Source organism: Miscanthus floridulus, chromosome 17 (assembly GCF_019320115.1).
Source record: "Miscanthus floridulus cultivar M001 chromosome 17, ASM1932011v1, whole genome shotgun sequence".
Taxonomy (NCBI): Eukaryota; Viridiplantae; Streptophyta; class Magnoliopsida; order Poales; family Poaceae; genus Miscanthus; species Miscanthus floridulus.
The window spans coordinates 7,036,027-7,062,216 of NC_089596.1; the positions used below are offsets into that span (position 1 = coordinate 7,036,027).

Consider the following 26,190-nt stretch of genomic DNA (forward strand, 5'->3'; position numbering starts at 1 on the left):
GGGGCGTGTGTTTTTGGGGCACCCAGCTGGGCACATTAATTCGCGAATCATCGGGAAATCCAGTACGGCTTGTCTGCGGTTTAGCACCGTAGTAAGAACTGAAAGTTGAAAGGAGAAGAAATGGAACGGATTGCTCAACTCTTGCTTGAAAGTAGAACAAGTGCTTATATAGACTGACTAGATGATAACTTAATATGGCTCATAATAATACATAAATAAGTACTCAATATTAGTATTGCTTTCTACCAAAAGAAACCACCAAACCATAAAGCTTATCATATTCCTTGGAGTCGGAAAATTATTCTCACTAGTCAGATAAGTCTTGTGAGTATATTGTGTACTCAGGGTTTATTTTACCCCTGTTGCAGGTGATGCATGAGAAGTACCTTGTGTGGATGATTCTTCTGGTGGGCTCAGACGGATCCTCGTCCCTATTGATAGATATATATTTTTAAATTCTGATGTTTATCATTCCGCACTCTGATACTTGGTATGTAATAATGTACTTTTTAAGAAACTCTGATGTATGAAATGGACAAGTATTGTAACTTGTTCTTATTATTGGATCCTTGGGGAAAATGTGGATCTTTCGGGTTCTCCCTTGGGGTGTGCCCGACGGATACCGTCCGCTGTAGCTTGCTTTCGGGGTGCTTAGTGTCTAGTGGAAGACGAGCGCCTCCGTAAGTGTGCTATTTCGGGTGGTTCTACCACAGTTGGTACCAGAGCCAATAATGGTCATGAGTTTCATCACTCTTTTTTTCAAAACTAAAAATTTGACCAACAAAAGCTTTGCGAAATGTATGATGCAATTAAGTTAAGTTAAATAGGTATGAGCCCTAGCAATATGGTCTATCTAGGATAGCGGCACTGGTTTTATCTAATCAATTTTCTGTAGGTACACTAACTTATGTTGCGTAAGAAATCGCTTAGTATACGGAAAGTGAGTGTGCGATGTGCCGAAAAGTTTTGCGAATGCCGCTATATTTCGGCTTGAGTGAATGTATAGGTCGAAGCATGCATCATAATAATAACATCTTACCTCAACTAAAATCCCCCTTCACGTATAATTGAATTAGTAAATTGATAGGACTAACTAACGGAATGCTTTAATAAATGTGTTGTCATTTCGCTAATCCCTTGATTCTGATCGGGAGGGTGTTCTTATGGATGGTTCATATCTCTTACAGATGAATCTAAGGTCTGGACGTGGGAGCACCAGTGCGGGGGCGGCTCATGGTCTTGGCGAGGGCCACGACGAGAGTGGCTAGGCCCATGAGCCCAATGGGGAGAGCCATGGGGCTCCACTTTTGGCTCCTCCGCCACCGCCGCCTCCGATGACCCATGCCGAGATGATGGCGGAGCTGTTGGCTGCTCGTCGAGAGTCAGCTCGTGCCATGGACATAATGGCACAAGCTGTCGCGGGCCTCGCTCACGGAGGCCCCGGGGGCAACGGTGGGAATGGGGGTGGTGCCCACCGTCCTGAGGGACCGTCCTCTTACCAGGACTTCCTAAAGACTCACCCACCCACCCACCTTCACCCCGTCTAATGAGCCCCTAGATGCGGAGCACTGGCTTCGCATTCTGGAGCAAAAGTTTCTGTTGCTCGACGTGGCCGACAAGCAGAAGGTGCGCTTTGCAGCACAGTAGCTTCTAGGGTCCACAAGTGCATGGTGGGATACCTTCCATGCCATGGAGTAACCTAATCATCTAGCAACCTGGCAGGAGTTCACCACCGCTTTCCGAGAGTTCTTTATCCCTGCCGGTTTCATCAACCAGAAGGTGACTGAGTTCCTAGAGTTGAGCTAGGGGAGCATGACAGTGATGGGTTATGTGAATAAGTTCAACCACTTGGCTCAGTATGCTGGCATCCATGTGGACTCTGATGACAAGAAGAAGGATCGCTTCTTTCACGGTCTCGCTCCCATCCTTCAAGAGAAGCTGCACACGGCGAACTATCAGACTTTTGGGGCATTGATGAACGCCGCCATTGCCATGGAGGGTTTTCAGCGGGAGTCTCAGGCCAAGTGGAAGAGGAAGCAGGTGGCAGTAGGATTCTCTAGCCACCCTCATACATAGAAGATACAGGTTGTCCAGCGGGGGCCCTATCAATCATCAGGCGGGCCTTCGTTCCGGCAGCCCCCGTAGACTTCGCAAACTTCCTCCGCATAGTATCGTGCACCCTCGCAGCAGGTGCAGCCCCAGCAGTCTCAGGGATAGCAAGTCCCACCTCGTCAGGGGTTTGGGAACAAGCCAGGTGCTTGCTTCAAGTGTGGCAAAGATGGCCACTATGCCCAAGCTTGTCCCCAGAACCAGCCAGCTCAGTCCGTTCAACCATCAGTGAACTCCAGGCTTGTCAAGAGGACCATAATCAAGAAGAAAGTGCCCAGCAGATCCAGCCAGATGCATTTCACAGATGCTGAGTAGATTTTGCAGCATGAGTCGGTGATGGCTGGTATGTTTACCATCGACTCCCATCCTGCTTTGGTGTTGTTCGTTTCTGGTGCATCACATTCCTTTATGAGCATGGGGTTTGTAGAGCGACACAACTTACCACTTATGGCTATACCGTATGCCTATAAGATCCGTACTGTGAGTTCACAATTGTTCATCAACACCCGCACGGATATAGTAAGTTTGGTATTAGCCACCCATACTTACCGCCTACAGTTCATGGTCATGCCTGGGCAAGGCATTAATGCTATTCTTGGAATGAACTGGTTGCGGGTGTATGGGGTAGTATTGGATATGAAGAGGAGAAGTGTGGAGTTACAGCTTCCTTCTTCTAAGGATAGGATGTCTCTTATTGTACCTTCAGATCTAGTCTTGATTGTTGCTGCCCATGCTGAAGCCACTCCTGATCTTACCTCCATTCTAGTAGTATGTGAGTTCCCAGATGTTTTTCCCAAAGATCTTCCTGGTTTGCCACCGGACAAAGAGGTAGAATTCTCCATTGAGCTTGAGCCTGGTACTGCCCCTATCTCTAGACGCCCGTACCGCATGGCTCCAAGGGAACTAGCTGAAATGAAGAAACAGCTAGAGGAGTTGATGGACAAAGGTTTCATCCGTCCTAGTTCTTCACCGTGAGGTTGCCCGGCTATTTTCGTGAAGAAAAAGGATGGTACTCTATGGATGTGTGTAGATTACCGCCCTCTTAATGCGGTAACAGTTAAGAACAAGTATCCTCTACTCCGCATAGATACTTTGTTCGACCAATTAGCTGGTGCCAAGGTGTTCTCGAAGATAGATCTCCGATCAGGCTATCATCATATCAAGATCAGGCCACATGATATATCAAAGACAACTTTCTCTACTAGGTATGGGTTGTATGAGTAACTAGTGATGTCTTTTGGTCTTACCAATGCTCCTGCCTTCTTTATGTACCTGATGAATTTAGTTTTCATGCTGGAGCTGGATAAGTTTGTGGTAGTTTTCATTGATGACATCCTGATTTATTCCAAGAATGATGAAGAGTATGCCTGACACCTTCGGATAGTACTAATTCGACTAAGAGAGCACAAGCTGTATGCTAAATTCATCAAGTGCAAATTTTGGTTAGATCGAGTGTAGTTTTTGGGGCATGTGTTGACACCTGAAGGCGTTTCTGTAGATCCCAGCAAGGTGCAAGATGTATTGGAATGGAAGTCTCCCAAGTCTGTGCATCAGATTCGCCAGTTCCTTGGTCTGGCTGGATACTATTGACGTTTCATTCCTGATTTCTCTAAGATAGCCCAGCCAATGACCAAGCTGCTCCAAAAGGAAGTTAAATTTGACTAGAGCCCAGCCGGTGAAGAAGCTTTCCAAACTCTGAAGACATTCCTGACCACTGCTCCTATGTTGGCCCAACCGGATATTGATAGGCCCTTTTGATGTATACTGTGATGCCTCGAAGACGGGGTTGGGATGTGTGCTTATGCAAGATGGGCGTGTGGTAGCTTATGCTTCACACCAACTAAAAAAGCATGAGGTGAATTACCCCACCCATAACTTAGAGCTAGCTGCTGTGGTCCACGCTCTGAAGATTTGGAGGCACTATCTGTTAGGCAACAAAGTGCATATCTTTATAGATCACAAGAGCCTCAAGAATATTTTCACCCAGTCTGAGCTGAACATGAGGCAACGGAGATGGTTAGAATTGATAAAGGATTATAACTTGGAAGTCCATTATCACCCAGGAAAGGCCAATATAGTGGCCGATGCTTTGAGCCGAAAGTCACATCAGGTTGAGGAAACAATTTTGTCTCTCGACCATGCTGAAGTGTTGGCTCACATTGCATTGACCTCAGAATTACTGGAGTAGATTATTCGGGAGCAAAAGTAAGACCCCAAGGAGATTCCTCACATTAGGAAGTTGATGGCTGAAGGGCGTGGCCCTCACTTTAGTGTTGATGAACATGGAATCATGAGATATAAGGGTAGATTGGTGGTTCCATCTAATGAAGAGCTAAAAAGAAAGATTTTGAATGAAGCTCACCATTCAAAACTATCTATTCATCCTGGCAGTAACAAGATGTATCATGATCTGCGCCACTTGTACTGCTGGTCTAACATGAAGCAGGACATCACCCGATACGTCGTGGAGCGTGACACTTGTGGTAGGGTTAAAGCAGATCATATGCGTGCCCCAGGATATTTGCAGCCCTTGCCCATTCCTGTTTAGAAATTGGAGGATATTTCCATGGATTTCATTGTGGGTTTACCCCGCACCTCCACGGGCTTTGATTCTATTTGGGTCGTTGTGGACCGTCTCACCAAGTCTGCCCATTTTATCCCGGTGGACACTAGATATATAGCCAAGAAGTATGTTGAGATATATTTCGATCAGATTGTGACCCTTCATGGAGTTCCCCTTACTATCATCTCTGATAGAGGGTCAATCTTTGTCTCTTGTTTCTGGGAGCAACTGCAGCACTGTGTGGGGACTCATCTTCTTAGAAGCTCAGCATACCACCCACAAACTGATGGTCAAACTGAAAGGGTGAACCAGGTGCTCGAGGACATGTTGAGGGCTTGTGCCATCTCTTTTCCTGAGAAGTGGGATAAGTGCTTAAAGTTAGCTGAATTTTCTTACAATAACAGCTACCAAGAAAGCATCCCTATGGCACCATTTGAGGCTCTATACGGGTAGAATTGTAGAACGCCACTGAACTAGATTGAAGTGGGAGATCGTAGGTACTTTGAGCCTGATTTCATAAAAGTGGCTCGAGAGAAGGTAAACATTATTCGAAGCCACTTGAAGGCAGCTCAAAGCCGATAAAAGTCTTACGCAGACAAGTGAAGGAGGCCTTTGGAGTTTGCAGCTGGGGACTATGTGTACCTCAAAGTGTCTCCTATGAGAGGGGTGCATAGGTTTGGTGTCTATGGCAAGCTAGCCCCTCGGTATGTGGGCCCGTACCAGGTGTTGTAATAGTGTGGCCCCGTTGCTTATCGTCTCCAGCTTCCTGATATTTTATCTGCGGTACACAATGTGTTTCATGTATTGCAAATGAAGAAATGTCTACGTGTTCCTGATGAAGTTGTGGAAATTGAAGAGCTTCACCTCTAGCCAGATTTGACTTATGTAGAGCACCCTATAAAAATCTTGGATGAGAAGGAGAGAGTGACCAGGAATAGAGTAGTAAAGTTCTACATGGTGCAGTGACAAAATCATTCTGAGGATGAAGCCATCTAGGAACAAGAGAGTTACCTATTGCAGCATTACCCCCACCTCCTTTCTGGTTCTGATCGGTAGTTGCTATGCCAAAAATGTATTTCCTATCTCTTTCTCACACTAGGCACATAAAATCTTAGGTCGAGATTTTGTTTTAGGGAGGGTAGATTTGTAACACTCTTGGTGTTACATTATACTATTCTTGCTAAAACACTGCATGAACATCTTACTTATGTGCAAATGTGTATAACAGGAAGTATAAATCAATGTACGGCACTTGAAACATTTATACGAAACAAGAAATCAATGTTACGTTTCATGTCACATAATATTGTTTAGTATTTTAACTGAATTTTTATCGAACAAAAATGCTATAGAACGATTATGCGAACTTTCATAGAGTTGGTAGTACGTACTTCGTAGGCGACGATGAAATATGTGCGGTCGAGGACGAGGTTCGCTAGCTAGCATATTAGGAGGCTCGGAAATTGAATTCGACGCGAAACCATCGCGGTTTGTTCGTTTCACGTTAAGTCCGTAATTGGGTCGACGAAGCCACCTTTGGCAATTTTTCTAGAGCGATCGGCTTAGGAAGTGGCGCAATGTCCTGGCTTCGGTCGATAGCCCTACGTACCCTCTTGCGTATAGATGATTTGGTTTGGCGTTTGGACCATCGGGCAGGAATTGGCAACAGCTTTAAAAAGCGTGCACGTCACATGGTTCAGCTAAGCCGGTGCCAGCCGCAGTCACCGCCTCTGCCTAGCGTTGCTACTGCCGCTGCTGGCTGCCAGCTAGACCTACCGAGTTAGCCGCGGCGCCACTGCTGCGCTCGTGCGAGCACGCCGCGCGCGAGCCGCTGCACTAGCCGTCTCGGCCGCTGCCTTGCCTTGGCTACGCTGCGCTGGCGCGCCGGCCGCCGTCGTGTCTACGTGCGTGCACCCACGCGTTTGCCTGTTACTATCGGTTTGCGTCCCTGCTGTCTGCGTTGGCGCAACACGCGCTTGGCTCGACCATGACTGGCGGCTCTGCTTCCCCTTCTGCGTCCGCCGTGGCTGCTGCTCATGTCGCGTTGCTCGCATCGCACCCTGTCTGGCTCTGCCGTCTGGGTACTGCTCACCCATGCGTTGGCCTGGCACTGCCAGTTTGGATCCCTGCTGTTTGCGTTGGCACGGCGCGCGCTTGGCCCGGCCATGACTAGCGGCTCTGCTTCCCCTTCTACGTCCACCGTGGCGGCTGCTCGCGTCGCGTCGCTCGCATCGCGCACTGTCTGGCGCTGCCGTCCGAATACTGCTCCCGTTGACGACGGCAGTGTGCGCGCGTGGGCATGTCCAGCTTGTCGCGTTCTCACGCCTACGCTCAAGGCCACGCCAGGGGCGCCGGTCATTTCGCCTGCAAGGTCGTCGGCCGGCTGAGCCACGCCAAGCAACCAAATCGAGGCGCTGCCCCTTGTCTGTGTTTCGTGCACGTGTGGTGGTCGTGGAAGGACAGTGTCGCGCCAAATCGGTCTCTGTGGCAGAGGTACAAAGGAAGGACGCCATTTTTGAAATTATGTCGCCGCCGGCCGCCATAAGTCTTTAGAGCACGCCACTGAAATTGGCCTCAACCACTACACCGTTTTCCAATTAACCGTGCCCTCTACTAGCCCAAATAGTTGTCGTGTGAGTGAAGCCGCCTCGGCTTTCATTCGGCCTTCAGCAAGGTGAGACGGGGCGTTTCCCTCGCAGCGGTCCGCCATGGCCGCCAGAGCGGGCACACGGCCAGGGCGTTGTGGGACGCTTTGTTGTTTCATTTAGGCCGTGCCGTGAGTAATAGTTGACTGGGTATCGCAATCGTGCAGTGGTGTCATCGGCGGAGCAGCGGGTCACCGGAGACACCGTCGCTGTGCTCGCCGGGAACCAGCGTGATCCCTTGTTCGTGGCCAACCATCTTGCCGAGTCTCGCGCCTTCACCTAGTCCGTCTGTCACACCGCTAGTGAGGTTCTTTCACTCCTAGAGTAGCTGGTCGACTCGATTAGGGCAGAAGTTCAACGGCGCGCGTGGCCGTCCCCGGCGAACGTCAGTAGATGCCGTTTTCGTGGCCAACGTGATTGAAGGTAGTAGTGAACCAATTAGGATAGCTACTTTGTTTAACGCAGCCTACTGGTGGTCCCCAAGTAGCAATTGAGGCACTTGAGTAGGTGGTTTCGTCGGCGTCGGGCTACCGTGGCCAGTCACCGCCGTGGCATGTGGCCACGCCTGCGTGGCACGCCATTTTGGGCATATGTTACCTCAATCCACTTCGCGTAGCACGAGGAAGCTCGCGGGGTTGCTGGGGTGTGCCGGCGGGGTCGGTGCTCATCGACGTCTGGCCGGGAGGTCGTGGCTCTGTTTAGTCCGGCCAGGGGCGTCGCTATGTGAATTTAGAGTAAGCGAAGGGGTTAAGTGCGAGAGTCAGTGAGAGGAGGGAATAGTGGAATGGACCGCGTTGTCATTTGATGAGAACCCGAGGACTCTTTTGCATATTGTGGCGCGCGCATGGGTCTGCTTTCTCGTGGGCCGTTGGCGCACGTGGGCCACGCCTAGCTTAGCCGCGCCGGTGTCTTCGCGCGCGCGTAGGTAGGAATTTGGTTTGGGCCGAGCCGACACTAGGTGGGGCCACGAGCTCGAAAGTGGTTTTCATTTTTCCCAGCGAATTTGTTAACGTTTATTCAATTAAGTTTTCAAGCTGAACTTTGATAATTTGTAGTAAATTGTGTAGTGGTTCAAAAATAGTAAAACCAATTTTGTTAGGTTTGCAAAATTATCATCTACTTGTTAGTACAGTTTGGTTACAGTTAGCAGTGACGATGGTAGTTTCATAAATTCAAACTAAAGGGCTTAGTATTATGTAGATTAATAATTGTAGGAATTCTAGTGATAAATTGGTAATAGTTTTAGCTATAAAAATTTTACGGTAGACTCACTAGGTTGGTATATACTTGCTGTAAATTTTGTAATCCTAGAGTAGGATGCTAGATGTAGTAGCTATTACCCTTGTTTTATCGTATATAGCGTAAATCGGTATTAGGAGTAAGAATACATGTAGTTGATATAATAATAATGAATGTCATATTTCAAACTTGTTATCGGTAACGATAGGTAGCTTAGCACCGTGGTCGGTATCACTAGCTTAGTAGTTAAATCGACGTATTTTAATTTTAAGAGTTGCTGTTGTCATATCATTAAGCATGGCATCATCATTTCATATAGATCGCGAGCTGGTAGAATTCGTGCCCGTCGACGAACAGGAGTACGATGAGGTGATTGAGGAGTACGAGGAGGAGATCCTCGTGCAGGAGGGAGCCCCGGAGCCTGCTGGTGCTGACCTTGCTGACCTGTCGCCTGCCCAAGGCAAGCCCCGATGCATAACCCCTATTTTAAATGATCACTGAATATATATCTATGATGTGCATTTAAGTTACAGGCATTTTATGGAAACTACATGCATAAATATATTTACCCATGAGTCCTAATAGCACAGGTCGAGTAGCTGCTATGCTCAGGATATCGGTAGCGTGAGTAACCTGCCATTACTCGCAAATAGGTAATAAAATATGATCACTCATGATAAAATGGTAAAGGTAACTGGTGACCAGGCAGGGATATGGTTTGGGTATTGGTGGGTGTAAGGGGTTGTGTCATACGGCTAACAGGGCATAGCTCGGGTACACTTTTTCCCTGTCTGTGTCGATTAAGGACCGATTGTTGCATAGGACTCCAAGCAATGCAAGCAGCCTTATATAGACATAAAAAAAATCTTGACTAACAAGACTTGAGGTGCCCTTTGATGTTGTTACACTGAACAGTGAGACTGGCATCAATGTAAACCAAGCAAAGCTATCACCTCCCATTGCCCTTTGTTTTTCTCTAATTTCTTCTCAAGCAACACCGCCCATGGGGATGTCGACATCCAGGATGCAGACAGAGAATGGTCCAGACTATATTCTCATCCTCTCTATAAACTTAACTCTGCAGCTTGGAAGATCGATAACAGGCAAAAATTGGGAGCAAAGACCAAAGAGAGAGACCACTTGATGAGATCAGCTGGTTAGGTTTCCGTGCCCATGAAGGAGTTTGACAATATCATCCATCTGCCCACCTAACTAGCATGAAGGTTAATGTGAATAATATGATGGATTTATATCCTAACAATAGGCCTACTAATGCTTTACAAAATTTGTTGACCATATAGATGAAGTCATAACTGTTCACCCAAAAAATGAGAATGATACTATACACATGAAGGTTTTGTTCACCCATATGGCAAACTTTCCTGTGTGCTGTAGGGTTTTTTATTTTGTTTTGGCAGTTGATTATATTTCATGGACAGCAGAGATGCATATACTTTTTTTATGCGTCTCCAAGTTTCAGCATTTTGCCCACAGGTGTCCCATCTGTAGCAAACTGCAAGGTAGTCAGCAGAAAATATATATTTGATAAAGTAGATGCAGTCACACCATATTACGTAACAGCAGGCACAAGCCACCAAGAAATGAACCTTTTTTCTTCACTGATGATGAAAACTAGAGTAATAAACTAATAATGGACTGGCAGACAGTCGACGACACTCGTATAAGATGGAGAGTGATAGAAACAAATGAATCCAGGTTGGTATGGGTGAACCAGTCAAAAATCATATTTTTTTCATCCTTTTTCTTGTAAAGAATGAAGATAAGTCGACTTACTAAAGTTAATGAGAGTCAAAAAAACGTCTAGAAATGGCACCTGTGAAACAAATGCAGGTGCATAGTCCTATATATATCATCCATTCCAAAATTATAAGATTTTTTGGCTTTTTTAGATATATTATTTTTACTATGTATTAGACATATTGTATATCTAAGTACATATAAAAATTATGTATCTAGAAAAGTCAAAATGTCTTGTAATTTGGAATGGAGGAAGTATATGCTGTTGAAAATGACAGTCTAATTAAATTTGCAAATCAATAATTCTTCGAGCTGCAAGGTTGTTGAAACCTGGTGTTCTATTCTGGCAGGGTCATTGCAGAAGCATGTTCATTTGGTGCTGGCAGATCTGGCAGCCAGGCATACCCACATCTCCATTATCTGGTGCAAACTTTTCCATGGAAGATTTTTTAGCAGCTTTTAACCGTATTTCTGACAGCAATCATGCACCACAGCACCAGGATATACACAGTTCTGGCAGTGGTATTAACGAATGATGCTTCTGACCAAACAGATTGGAACCTATGACAAGGCAAAATGCCCTCGTATCGATGACTCCAATGGAAAAGGCAGAATGATACATACAGGACGATATACACCGTTGCTAGTTGCTGCACCTGCTGCCGGCCTGCTAACCTGCAGACTTTTGGAAGTGACAAGCTGCAGAATAAAAACAGAGATCAGTTTGGGCGTGTGATGCTACTGTTACTGCTGTCAATCTGCAGAAAGAGAGAAAAACAGCTACTGGACAACTTGCTGTTGAACAGAAACACTGAAGTCCCAAGCAAACACAAAACGAGTACAGAAAAATGCAAGCAGCTGGACACAGATTGAGATGAAATCGGCAACCGGTGTATACACTGAATCGATCTCAAGTCAGGTGCTACCATCTGTAGCAAACTACAAGGCAGTCAGCAGCAGATATATATTTGATAAAGTAGATGCAGTCTCACCATAGTGCGTAAACAGCAGGCATTAAAGCCGGCTGGTATTAAAGCTGGCTGATAAGCCGTCTGAAGCTGTTTTGTTGTGAGAGAAAAATACTGTAGATTCTAGCTGATAAGCCGGCTGATAAGTTCAAGCGAACAGGCCAGCTACAAAGAAATGAACCTTTCCTTCTCTGGTGATGAAAACTAGAGCGGTAAAGTAATGATGGACTGGCAGACAGTCGACGACACTACGTACAAGATGCAGGTACAGCTAATGGTGTCAAATGGAGAGTGATAGAAACAAATGAATCCTGGTTGGTACGGTTGAACCAATAAATTTTTTTCCCATCCTTTTCTCGTAAAGAATGAAGAATGAGTCCATTTTGTAAAGTTAAGGAGTCTAAAAACGTCTGGAAATGGCACCGGGAAACAAATGCAGATGTATACATATATGCTATTGAAAATGGCATGTCTAATTATATTTGCAAATCAGTAATTCTTCATGCTGCAAGGCTGTTCAAACCTGGTGCTATATCCTGGCAAAGCCATTGCAAAAGCATGTTCATTTGGTGCTGGCAGATCTGGTAGCCAGGCATACCTCCATCTCCAAATCATCTGGTGCAAACTTTTCCATGGAAGATTATTTTTAGCAGCTCTTAACCATATTTCTGACAGTAATCATGCACCAGGATATTCTAGAACAGAGCTCTGGCATTGGGTTTATGGAAATGATGCTTCTGACCAAACAGATCGGAACCTACGCAAAGGCAAAATGCCCTCGTATCAGTAACTCCAATGGAAAAAGCACAATGATACATACAGGACGATATGATTCATCTGATAAAATAAAGCTGCCTTACAGCTTGCTTTTGCATAAAATCGCCTGTAACAGAACCCAGAACAATTCATGTGTTAAAAGTTGTACATTAATTCACAGCTTGATGCAAGTGAATATTGTTTTACTGCAAACCCAGTGATCAACATTTTTGCCCTCTGATTGAGGAATCCATAGGCAGTGTTCTACTTCACGCTGAACTAATCCCATAGTACCAAAATTACACTGGGGTTGGGAAATAACATTACAACTCAGAACCATTTTGATACAATGCTCGTTCTAAGATGCTCCTTAATCTACACTGTCCTGGTGAGTCTCTTCTGGCTGACACGGTGAACAAAGGTCACATGGTATGTGCACCCAAGGAGCCTCTCAAAAGTGAGCCAAACTGTATACTAGAGTCCATGAAAGCTGCAAGCAACAAAAAGGAAAATAAAATGTCAATGACTAAATCAAGATTGGTCCTTTCCTTTTGAAGTAGAATAGAATAGTTACCAGGAAAAGGGTGAACGAAGCGAAAAGACCCTCCTGAAGTAGCGCCCCATGGCCTCCATATTCCTCCTCGTCAATCTTCAACAGGTATGTGTAGTACCAATAGATAATGCCAGTCGAGATGGTCAGAAATCTGTAAAAGAGGCCGCATTATGTGTCATATTAGAATACAACCATAGTAAAAGTTCACATGGTGAGGTCAAATAAAGTTATAAAGATCAAACCCAAAAGTCGCCATAATTTTTTAGCAATGGATAATGACATCTCGGTCATGGAAACAAATTTGTTTTGCGTAGCAACCAGCATGTCATTTGCTTAGCATACATCTGAAACTTAGCACTTAGCAGGAAATCAACCATGGCCTTGTTTAGATCGCAAGTTTTTTCACTCTCTCTCCATCACATCAAATCTTTGGACACATGCATAGAGTATTAAATGTAGATAAAAAAAAAACTAATTACACAGTTTGATTGTAAATTACGAGACGAATCTTTTGAGCCTAGTTAGGCCATGATTGGACAATAATTGTCAAATACAAACGAAAGTGCTACAGTGCCAAATACTGATTCCTAACCTCAATCTAAACAAGGCCCATGGTTCTATTCTGCAAGTCTTTTCATGTTTGCTAAGGCCACCTTAAAAGTATTTGTACACTCAGTCCTGACCAAGACGCATTATGGAAAACCATGTCCTCCTACTTACAGCCCGAAGATAGTCTAGAGTGCGATAAACTCCATCAAAGACGACAGAGAAGACTGAACTGAATCGTTGAAGTAGACAGCTACATACCGCCAGAGCTGTGTCACGGCAGTACCATTTAGCAGGAACTAGAATTCTGGGCATCGAAAATAGCCCAAGCGCACTGTTATACAGAGGTAGAAACTCTCAAATTTAGCTACTGCCCAGCTAATCAGATCCCTAACTCACAAGTAAACGCAAGGGGTGACAGCAGATCTGACCGCACATGTGACTAGTAGCAGTGATGAAAACGTCCCTGAACCGACAAACAAAATTGAGGAACCAATCACTCTCCTGAATTCCAATCACACAAACAATATCAATTGAACAGTGGCCATGCCCATCGCAATGTCCCAGAGCTAGAAAATCGATATGATATCTATCTAATCTAATTGTCACAAATTACAAAGTGTATGTACGTACAAAAGGGCTTAGCTTCGCTTTTGTGCGCGTAGGTGAAGCTACAGATCTACACACGGCAAGGCTGGAGTTTGACAAGATGGGAGAGAGAGAGAGAGAGGTGTTAGGAGGGGGGACTGACAGTGCGATCCAGACGGCGCCGACGAGGGGGACGGCTCCCCAGAGCAGGCCGCAGATGAGCCCCACCGCCTGGCGGATCCAGTGCACCGCGTCCAGCAGTTGGTCCTGCCACAGCCCGGCCGAGCAGAGACGAGAGCGTCAGCACGGCAGCAGCTACCAGCGCGCGTGCGGGGAAACGAGGGGCGGGGCGTACCTTGTCCCAGGAGGCCTCCGGGTCGAGGTACCTCGCGAGCTTGGAGGAGAGCGCGTGGCCGCCGCCGCCGCCGTTTGACTGCTGCGCCTGCGCCTGCGCCTGCGCGCGCGACTGCTTCGCCGACGACCTGGCCTTGGCCATCCCTCGCCCTCGCTGCCGCTCGCTGCGTGTGGGGGGAGTAGAAGTGGATGGAGCGGCGGCGGGATCCCCGAGACGAGGCGGGGGCGTTGGGAGATGGGATCGCGGGCGGTCGCGGCGGCGGCGCACGTGGGGGAAAAAATCGAAATCGAGGCAAACCGCAAAAGCAGTTGGCAAATCGGATGACCGCATTTTACCGTTTTCGTTTAAAATTACACCAACTTTTGGAGTACAAACGAATTCGATACAAACCGGACAGTTTGACTTCAAATCTGCATTCAGATTTTTTTTTCTAGAAACTTAGCTGACAGCGCTTATCCACTTGGTGACGATGGATTCTGAAGGATGGCCATTATAATGATCAGGACAAGGTACAAGTATATAAAATAAAGTTTCGTTTGGCAACACTTTGTTCCGCGAGATTTTGGGCTAGCGCTCGAACACCAGCCCCATGCATTTTCCACTCTCCGCTCATGCATGTCTCCCTCACCTTCTCCTTCCATGCCTCTCCGTACTCCTCCTATCGCCACCTCCTACCGTCATCGCTCTTCGCCTCCCCAACTGTCATGCCCTGTTGTCTTCTCAGATCCATGTGGTGGAGGCCTATCTCTTTGCGACAGTAGGAGGCGGCGAGGTCTAGCAAGAAGAGGTGAACCACCATCCCGCCTATCCAACGCCCTCTGCTTGTGGCTCCTCGACTACAACAATGGCCGGACCTCTGCTGCAGTCGCACATGGAACTAGAGTGAGAAGAATCCCTACCGATGGTATTTTCTGTGGGTGGGGAGCTGGTGGAGCTAAAGTGGCGGAGAGCCAATTGAGAGCACCTACCAAATGGCCTCTAAAATATGTAGATTTATAATGATTTTCCACCATGTCATTTTATTGATATAGGGGTGAAACATTGAATGGATATTTTCCGCCAAGGCAGCTTGCTCTACAACAGTACCTTGACCAACTCTGGGCCCAATAGAAGCAAGCCCTATGGCCAATCCAGCAGCAACAACGGAAGCGGCAGCAATTAGTGGATTCATGGCGAGTTCCTTGTGTAAAAAAAAGATAGAGAAATGGTTAAGGATACAATCAACCAAGAAATTATTACTTTCAATTTCTAAGCTCCATCCGGTAGAAGTAACTCATAAGTACAAATAAATGATAATCAAAATTGTCTAAATTACATCAAGATCTCGTTTTTAGTTTCTAATCATTAGAGGTACGAAGGTTTGGGCCCGTTCTTATCTGAGCCTACGTATCCAACTTCTTTTTCAGATTTGTACTATCCAAAACTGAATATTTAATATATGATATCATATCTAATTCTGAATACTCAAAGTCAAATATCTTATATGGATCTATATTATTTTATTAGTATACCCGACTATCCGTTGACCAAACTAGACGCAAACTACCGTGCGTGCCGTTGCCGATCCGCACGTGACAGCTTCAGGATCTTTGTAACGGTCGAGTGACACGGAACACGCCATGTGGCAAACCAACACACATAACATCTAACATCATACCCAACTATCCAGGTTATTATGCTTATAGGAAAATACATGATTCACATAGTTTATACAGTTTTAGTTTCTCCCTCTAGCTCAACTCTTCAATCTCTCGCTCGAATTCTTATCAGAGTTAACTTGCAACTCATCTTGGATTCGCCCAATCCAAGATCTACTATGCAGTGGTGAATAGAGCGCTACCTCGCATCTACCGGGGCAACAATACCTGCAAAACAACTTAACAGCAGCGCCGTGAGTATATTTCGTACTCGCAGGACTTAATTCCAATACATAGATATTTGGTGGATGCAAAGAATAGGGTTAATTGGATCTGTGCCATTATAATTGTCACGTTTTTGAAGCGCACCATTACTATTCGTCTAACTACGCTAGTGCCATTATAATTCCGCGATTGTTTGAGACACGCCACTATGTATGCCCGACGCCGTCTTGGACCCACTGTCAGGCGTACATGAGGGAGCCATATTTTCATATGGTCTGTTTTGCCCTCCCGCGAGATGATAAGGACGCCGACGCCCGCCTTCTGTTTGCAATCGCCATCCCCGTTCCCCACTGTCTTCCCTAATCCCTAACCCTAGAACAGCGGCAGCAATCCTCTGCAGTAGGCGCGCCTCTTCTCCCCTTCCCATTGCTGTCTGGAGATGACGAGCGCCACATCCTCCAACTCGGCCTAGAAGGGTGACCTCCCTAGGATCGACTGCCCCAAGTGCCATCTAAAGGTGATTAAATGCAGGAGCAAGAACAATGATGCGTACTACAAGTGCCCTAACCATTTCCCGGTATGTTGGTTGATTGGCTTTAGCTTCATCTGTGGGTTATCTATTTTTCTTGTCGAATTGAGAAAGATTGTTTGTTCAAGCAGAATAACAGCAGCTGTCCATACTACTGGTATGAGGAACCCCATCTAGAATACTTGCGCTGCAATCACCCTAAGCTGCTGAATTCAGGTCCTACAAAAGAAGAGAAATCAGTTGCAGAAACCATTGCAGAAGAGGTTGAAGGGACCGTGACGCCTAAGAGGGGGGTGAATTAGGCAACTTAAAAAATCTAACTCTAAACTATGGCCTCTTTTTCTAACCTTAGCAAAACCTATGCAAAAGATAAACTATCTAAATGTGCAACTACGGTTTTGCTAGTGTGTTGCTATCTCTACCGCAAACGTAGTAAAGTAATCAATGTAAATGCGGAAGCTAAAGAGTAAGGTAGAAATATGCAAACTCCCGTTGACGACTCCGGTATTTTTACCGAGGTATCGAGAAGCACGCAAGCTTCCCCCTAGTCCTCGTTGGAGCCCCTCGTAAGGAATCCCTCGTAAGGGCCAAGCTCCCGGTCGGGTAACTCCGTGGATAGCCTCGGGCCTTCCCCACGCGCAAGTGGGTCTCCGACGTGCCTTCCGGCAAGCCTCTCCCGGATGCTCCCCGCCGTCTTCACTATCAAGCTTCCGGCCAAAACGCCGCGGGCCTTGTTCCCTCCGGTACACGGTGGCGGCCACACCACAAACACGGTTGGTATGATCTCGCAAGACTTCAAGCCCCTCCGATGTACAACAATGGTGCTCGCAAGCACTGGGTAGTAAGAGGTATGCAAACCTCACTAAACACTAGGCTTAAACCTAGAGCAAGCGCATAAGCGGTGGTCTAATCAACCTAAGTACTTCGCAAAGCACCTACGCTAATCACCTGATGAAACACTAAGCACTATGCAAGTAGAGATCACTAAAATGGTGTATCAACACCCTTGGTATGTTTCCTTAGCTCCACACTACTCAAATGGCCGGTTGGGGGTTGTATTTATAAGCCCCACTGAGAAAGTAGCCGTTGGGGTCGAACTCCCGCAATTCTGCTACTGACCGGACGCTGAATCGTCCTGACCGGACTCGTCCGGTCGTCCCGACCATTGAGCCAGCAAAACACTGATCGGACGCTGGCCAGTGTTCGGTCACCTGCCACCGGACGCGTTCGGTCATAGATATGCCACTCTAGAACCTCTCTGTACTCGATCGAACGCTGCATTCCTGTGTCCGGTCGGTTGCCGCCAGCATCCGGTCCTTGCGTCCGGTCGCCTGTCTGCCGAGCCACCGGTCTAGCGTCCGGTCGTGCTTCCAGCGTCCGGTCCAGCGTCCGGTCGCCTCTGCGAGCTTGTTTCTTCGTGATCTTGCGTACGGCTTGGTTCCTATCTTCATGCTTGGACTTTGCTTGATATCTTGGGTCTTTTCTTGTGCTCCTAAGGTCTTGCTTAAGGTGTTGATCATCGGATCATCACGTCGCCTTCGTCCAAGTCATGTCTTGCACCCTATTGGACTACAAAACAAACACTTGTAAATTCATTAGTCCAATTTAGTTGTGTTGGTCATCAAACACCAAAATCCAAAGTAAATGGGCCTAGGGCCCATTTTCCTTACAATCTCCCCCTTTTTGGTGATTGATGACAACACGACCAAAGCAAGCAAATAATAAAATTTTGAAAAATAAAAACTACCTACTTGCTAGGATGCAATGCAAGGGGCAAGGTTATATGATGCTAAAAAATTCTACTTAGATATCAATTGAAGACCATCTTACCCTTGCAAATGTCCCCATGTGCCATTATGGATTAAAGTCTAGTTTCCTATAAGATCTCCCCATTACTTAGACTAATCCATAATCCACTAACCTCCCTTTTTTCGGACCATTACTACTTGTATACAAAGTAATGCTTGCTTTTGGTCCTCTAAATTTCTCCCCCTTTGGAATCAAACACCGAAAAGGAAGACATTAAGCACAAGGGAGGGTCAAACTTTGTGATCCTTTGCATGTAGAGTGGAATAGATCACAAAATTTGACTCTCACATTATATAGTTTAAGCTCCCCCTAAATATATGCATACATATGATAGAAGGGAAAGTATATGCATGATTAGCAATTTATTGCACAAGGGAATTTTAATCTATATAATGCATGGAGAAAGCATATAAATATCAAAATGAAATCAACATGATGAAATTAGTTTAGAAATACCACATGTGGAAACCACTTTGATTTCTACCACTTGCAATAAGTGGTGGATACTTGAAGTATAATGCTTTGCTCCGGGGACTCAATTTTCCTTGCAATGAGACTACTACACACATGATAAGCTTGAAAAAGGTGTTAGTCTCAAAGCACCCAACTTGTAGAGTAACCTCCCCCTAAATTTGTGCACACAAGCGTGGAATACTTGTAGGAATCATGCACATTGTTTTTAGAATCAAATACCACTTGAAAGATGACATCACATGAATGCGAGGATCATTTTCAAAGATGATATTTGGGAGAGATTATCTACAATTTAGACTTTGGCACATATTAGATGAACAATTTGAAAGACAAGCTATGTGTCGTGCTTTTAAATAATTTTAAACCATGTAGGTTTGCTCCAAGGGTTAAGTATGAAACCGAGCAAGCCTACCATAAGATATACCTAGTGTAAGCATGACAAAAGATGTAAGTATGCAAATGCAAACCTAGGCATGAAGAGTAACTAGATGCTTAAAGATATCAATTGTAGGAAAATCTAATACCACAATGAAGTAAATTGAATCTAGTTACCTAACATGGGAAGGGGAATTTGGGTCCATAGTGTTCACTAACCTACTTGGCAATGGTTTTGTCCATCATGATGCACCCCATGAAATGCACCCATACTTTGCCAAGTCTCCAAATTCCCCAAAATCCAACGGACTTCTCACTTCCCTTTCGGGATGCAAACCTTCTTGGTGCTCTTCATGTTGGAAATGATTTCCTTTGGCACCCAAAAGCGTTTGACCCCAATGTTGGCTTGCTTGTTCACCTTGATGGCTACCACCTTATCATTTTTCTTCTTCTTCAAGAGATAAGGTGTGGAGGCCTTCTTGTCCACCTTATTGGTGTAGGTGTTGGAGAGCTTGCTTGTTTGCTTTTTCTCCTTCTTCTTTGCTCCTCCCCCATTCTTCACCTTGCACTCATAGGACTTGTGACCTTCCTTGTGGCACACGTAACAAACCACGGTTTGTCCTTCATCAAGCTTCTTCACTCCCTTGACGGTGTTATCTTGATAAAGTTGGGTTTGCTTCGCCTTGCCTTTCACTTAAGTCAAGTCCTTGGTGAGGCGAGCTACTTCTTGCTTGAGTTGCTCATTCTCCTTTGCAACCTCTTGTGTGCATGTATCTACAACAACTTTCTCAATACAAACTTGGTTGCACAAAGGTGAGTCTAAACATAAATCATTACAAGAAGTAGAAGCATCCTTTTTAGACAAGTTAAAGATAGAACTTTTCTTTTTAGATGCCTTGGTGGGGGTTGTGCTAACGGCTTCAAGATTGGTAACTTTATTAGTTAGCTCATCACAATGTTTGCACATGGTTTCCATTTTAGCAAGCAAACTATTATATGCTTCTTGTGAGATAGCTAACTTTTCTTTTAATTTTTCATTTTTCTTTACAAGTTGCTCATCATTGATTGTGCATGCATTTGTTGTTGCACTAGCCTCAAGTTTCTCAATTTTAGTAGATAGCTCAACATTAAGATTAGCAAAGTTCTTATATTGTTCAAGCAAGGTTTTGTATGCTTTTTGTGAACTATCTAGCTTTTCTTTTAAACTTTTGAGCTTCTTTTGTTGACTAATGCAAGCTTTAGCATAATTAAGATTTTCTTGCACAATTTCATGATAAGAAGGCATATCATCATCACTATCACTCTCACTAGAGGAAGAGCTTCCATTACCTCGTGCCATAAGGCACACACGAGAAGAGCTTGATGATGAGTGCTTGTGGCCTCACCTCTTGTGATGGGGTTCTTCTTCACTTGAAGAATCATCCCATGACCTTATTGACGTGAGAGCTTGATTCTTGCATGCCTTCTTCTTTGTCTTGGGTGTGGGCTTATTTGGACAAACTTCCACAAAGTGCCCCAACTCGCCGCATCCATAGCATCCTCTCTTTCTTTACTCATTTCTTTGATTTGTGAAAATGAAATCTTGGATTTGGATGGGCACACCCTTGACATTTAGCCTTTGGATCATCTTCTCTACCTTGTTGATAAGTTTGATTGATTCTTCATCAAGGTCGGAGGTGGAGGAGGAAGATTGATCATCATCACTTGAATCATCATCATCATCATCATCATTGTCATCTTCTTCTTCATCTTCTTCTTCTTCATCTTCACTTGAGGAGCTTGAGTTTGAGCTTGTCTCAACTTGCTTGCCCTTCATCTTCTTTTTCTCGCTATATGCGAGAGCCTTGCCTTTGCTTGATGAAGAGGCTTCTTCTTGACCCATCTTACGTGACATTTCAAATGCCACTAACTTGCCAATGACTATGCTTGGGGTCATGTTGCTCAAGTCCTCCATGTTGTGAAGGATGGTGATGATGCTTGCATATTTCTTTTGTGGTAGTACAGAGATGATCTTCCTCATGATGTCCGCATCATCTAGCTTTAATAATCCTATAGAATGGAGCTCATTGATAATTAGATTCAAACGAGAATACATATCATGAACAAGCTCATCATCATTCATAGTAAATGAATCATAGTTTTGCTTTGCTAGACAATGTTTTTGCTCACAGACATTGCTTGTGCCGTCATGGAGCTCTTGGAGTTTTAACCAAATTCCATGTGCCGTATTTAAAGTGAATACTTGGTTAAAAACATCCATACTAAGTGATTCAAACAAGCAATTTTTAGCTCTAGCATTGAAGTGCATTTCTTTTTCATCACTCTTTGTGGGTTTTTTGGGATTCTTGATGGGTTTCATCCCGTCACGAGTAACTCTCCATACATCCAAATCAACCGCCTCTAGGTGACAAGCCATTCTAGCTTTATAGTATGGGAAGTTAGTGCCGTCAAAGTGCGGAGGCCTAGCGATATCCATCCCAACCACTCTAAATAGCATCGGCTCAACGACGGTTAAGCCAAAGGTCCAAATTGAGCCAACCGGCTCTGATACCAATTGAAGGGACCATGACGCCTAAGAGGGGGGGGGGTGAATTAGGCAACTTAAAAATCTAACTATAAACTATGGCCTCTTTTTCTAACCTTAGCAAAACCTATGCAAAAGATAAAATATCTAAATGTGCAACTACGGTTTTGCTAGTGTGTTGCTATCTCTACCGCAAACGTAGTAAAGTAATCAATGTAAATGCGAAAGCTAAAGAGCAAGGTAGAGATATGCAAACTCCCATCGATGACTCCGGTATTTTTACCGAGGTATCGAGAAGCACGCAAGCTTCCCCCTAGTCCTCGTTGGAGCCCCTCGCAAGGAATCCCTCGCAAGGGCCAAGCTCCTGGTCGGGTAACTCTGTGGATAGCCTCGGGCCTTCCCCACCCGCAAGTGGGTCTCCGACGTGCCTTCCGGCAAGCCTCTCCCGGATGCTCCCCGCCGTCTTTACTATCAAGCTTCCGGCCAAAATGCCGCGGGCCTTGTTCCCTCCGGTACACGGTGGCGGCCACACCACAAACGCGGTTGGTGTGATCTCGCAAGACTTCAAGCCCCTCCGATGTACAACAATGATGCTCGCAAGCACTGGGTGGTAAGAGGTATGCAAACCTCACTAAACACTAGGCTTAAACCTAGAGCAAGCGCATAAGCGGTGGTCTAATCAACCTAAGTACTTCGCAAAGCACCTACGCTAATCACCTGATGAAACACTAAGCACTATGCAAGTAGAGATCACTAAAATGGTGTATCAACACCCTTGGTATGTTTCCTCAGCTCCACACTACTCAAATGGCCGGTTGGGGATTGTATTTATAAGCCCCACTGAGAAAGTAGCCGTTGGGGTCGAACTCCCGCAATTCTGCTACTGACCGGACGCTGAATCGTCCTGACCGGACGCGTTCGGTCATCCTGACCGTTGAGCCGGCAAAACACTGATCGAACGCTGGCCAGTGTCCGGTCGCCTGCCATCGGACGCGTCCGATCGTAGATATGCCGCTCTGGAACCTCTCTGTACTCGATCGGACGCTGCGTTCCTACGTCCGGTCGGTTGCTGCTAGCGTCCGGTCCTTGCGTCCGGTCACCTGTCTACCGAGCCACCGGTCTAGCATCCGGTCATGCTTCCAGTGTCTGGTCCAGCGTTCGGTCACCTCTGCGAGCTTGTTTCTTCGCGATCTTGCGTACGTCTTGGTTCCTATCTTCATGCTTGGACTTTGCTTGATATCTTGGGTCTTTTCTTGTGCTCCTAAGGTCTTGCTTAAGGTGTTGATCATTGGATCATCACGTCACCTTCGTCCAAGTCATGTCTTGCACCCTATTGGACTATAAAACAAACATTTGCAAATTCATTAGTCCAATTTGGTTGTGTTGGTCATCAAACACCAAAATCCAAAGTAAATGGGCCTAGGGTCCATTTTCCTTACAGAGGTCAATGGCGACCTGAAACTCCAGATGTGTTAGTTGAAGCTCCAGGTGTCTGAGATGAAGGGTGAGCTTGGTGAAGTGATGCTGAAGCTCATGGAAGCCAAGGAAGAAATTATAGAAGAGATTGCTAAGGGAAAGTCTCCAGCAGTGTTTACTTGTGACCTTAGTTATGTGTAGGTTAGTTGGCAGTGTGTTGAACTGAATGTACTCCGGTTGACCTTGAATGTAGCTGGCTATTATCTGAACTGAAGCACTTGTGTTTGCCATGCTTTTGTTCAGTTTGTTTATGAATATGCCTCAAATCCATCAATTTTAGTACCCAGATAGTTTGAAATCTTTTAACTTTGCTAAGGGCTTCAAAGCATCTGAAGTTTGTGAGCTCTGATGGTACATGTGAGCATGTAAATAAAATTTAGACCAACTAAGAAGTGACTTAGTGAGGGAAATGAGCTGCAAGTTTTGAGTTATGAGAACCACTACAAGCTATAGTAGATGATGGCCTTGTACCTCCTATGTGCACGACGACCACAAATTTAGTGCTCGTGCATGCAGAACAGAAAGCAAAACATGTAGTCCTATCTAATTACAGGCACACTACTCAACTAATAGAAACATGGCAACATGTCAAGTAGAGAAAAAATATTAGTTCCCAGAACATGTATTTATCTGAACTGAACATTTTCATCTTACTTAACATCCATTACAGATGCAACATTCCATAAGTAAACATGGCAACATTCGACCATTATAGATGCAACTTTCCAGAAGTAAACATGGCAACATTCGACCATTACAGATGCATAGTTCCAAAACATCCTACTTAACATCCATACAGAGGACACCATTCCAGGTGCGTAGTTCCCAAACTCATCTACGAGCAACCAATCCTACTTAAGAGCAGCAAAAGCACACATCAGGTGTCTTAGACTAGCAAAAGCACAGAAAACACATCATCTACTCCATGCCGAGTCAGCTCTTGAGGCTTCTCACCACTCTTGCTTCAGGAGCACTTGCAGCCTTCTTTAGCTTCCTCTTTACAGGAGTCTTCTTCTTCTTCTTTGGCTCCTGCTTATTTGCACTTGTCTTCTGCTTCTTCTTTTTTGGTGTCTTGATCGGCCCTTCATCTTCTTCTCTCACCCTGTAACAGATGCCTATCAGTTAAACAATCCTTGCCTATGTATATTCACAAGCAAATCAGGACTAAGACATGTACCTTTTAAGTGATGCCTCTGTAGATGCCGGATCAATACCATCATCATCTTCTGTTGGTTTAGCAAATTTGTAGGTCTTCTCAAAGTGCCCAAAGACTTTGCACCTTCTACATTTCACTTTCTTTCTGTTTGCCCTTTGTTCCATACTCCCTCTGATCCTGACCACTCAAGGTCTACTACCGCTCTCCTCTGCTGAGGTGGGTATAGTTTGTATCCTAGTTCCACCTTAGGCCAGTCAGCCCTATTAGGCATGGGTGGAACTCTATGTGCATATGCTGCTCTGAACCTATCAACATAGTAGTATTCATGCACAAAATCCTTGATTTGCAAGCCTCTGTTGGACAAGATCCAAGCCAGTGCATGCCTGCAAGGTTTTCCTGTGATCTACCATACCCTGCAGCTACATTTATGGTTGATAAGGTCCATAGTGTGCCTTTTGGTGTTGTTCCATTCATCAATCAGGGTTACCTCAGCAAAATCATCATCACTTACTACAACTTTAACTATCTTCAAGTGCTTGCTAATTAGGTTCAGCTCCTTTATAACACTTGGCAAAATGCCTTCACTCATTTCCCTACCAACCTTTCTCCTAAGAAACCTCTTCTCTATCACCATCTCCCTGAGCCCATCAACTAACTCATATATGAGCAGCCCTTTCATGTCCTTCACCTGACTATTGAAGCTCTCTGATACATTATTTGTCAGGTAGTCACATTTACTGTCCTCTGAGAACCCACACCTATACCAGATTCGGTTGTGGTGATCCTATAAGTACTGAATTGCATCAGGAGCAAACTCATATATCTTCTGCATGTGCCACCTGAACTGCCCTTTAGTGTAGCTCCTAGCAGTTGGATAGAGATGAGTTGTGAAAACATCTCCTATGTAATGCTTCATGAAGTTGGAATATAGATGTCTCATGCACTCCCTGTACTCAGCCTTAGGAAACGCAACACCAACTGCCTTCTCCAAGCCCTTACATGCATCAGTACAAATCACTAGTCCTTGAGGGCTCCCAACATCCCTTCTCAACTGCTGCATAAACCACTTCAAGTTGTCCTCATTTTCACAGTCAAAAATAGCATATGTAATGTAATACAACCAGTTATGTCCATCAACTCCTGTAGCAGATCCCAACTGTCTAGTGTATTTACCAGTTAGACTAGAGGCATCAACACCAATGAATGGCCTACAACCAGCTAAGAACCCATCTACACATGGTTTGAGAGCTATAAATATCCTCTTAAACCTTCTTTTCTTGCCTACTTTCTGCACATCTATCTCTACAATGCTACCAGGACAAGTTATCTCCATCTGAGCTTTCCAATTAAATAGCATTTTGAATGACTCTTCATATTTACCATGAATTTTCTATAGTGCTAGCTACATGCCTGAATACACCTTGCTGTACTTGAGCTTTATTCCATAATCTCCCTCAACCTTCTCCTTTGCTGCCTTGGGCCCCTTGCTTGGATTCTTCTTCAACCAGTCTATCAGTCTATCTGCCACCTAGCTTTGAGAAGCCATTTTACCTTCAACAAGCTTTGTGGTTGGACAATTGTGTTGTGCTGGTAGAACCTTAATCTAAAATAGGCAACCATCAATACAAGGGTACAGGAGCAAACTGAATGAATACAAGGGTACAGGAGCAAACTGAATGACTAAGTAGTATGTACCTGAATAGTTTTCTAATCATGAATCCTTGAAGCATGAATACGCCAAGGACAATCAGGGTGTTTACACCTTGCAATAAACCTGGTAGGGTCAGTCTTGATGCCACGAGCAAACTCAAAACCTATCTTCACTGCATAGTGCCTCACTACTTTCCTGAAGGTTGTTATGTCAGGAAATAAGGCACCCTTCTCTATTATTGGGTTCTCTGGATC

The 26,190-nt window shown here is 45.2% G+C and overlaps 1 protein-coding gene and 1 pseudogene across 1 annotated transcript; both read right to left on the reverse strand.

The window, feature by feature from the left end:
* Nucleotides 1–12,190: 12,190 nt before the first annotated feature.
* Nucleotides 12,191–14,388, reverse strand: LOC136518093 (uncharacterized). The gene is made up of 4 exons (XM_066511752.1): nt 14,081–14,388; nt 13,889–13,992; nt 12,613–12,742; nt 12,191–12,528 (listed from the first exon to the last, which is right to left on the reverse strand). Exons 1-4 carry the CDS (start codon nt 14,219–14,221, stop codon nt 12,490–12,492), a joined length of 414 nt encoding a protein of 137 aa, XP_066367849.1. The 5' UTR covers nt 14,222–14,388; the 3' UTR covers nt 12,191–12,489.
* A 9,659-nt stretch (nt 14,389–24,047) lies between these two features.
* On the reverse strand, nt 24,048–25,831 carry LOC136518844 (uncharacterized; annotated as a pseudogene).
* Between the last annotated feature and the right edge of the window lie 359 nt (nt 25,832–26,190).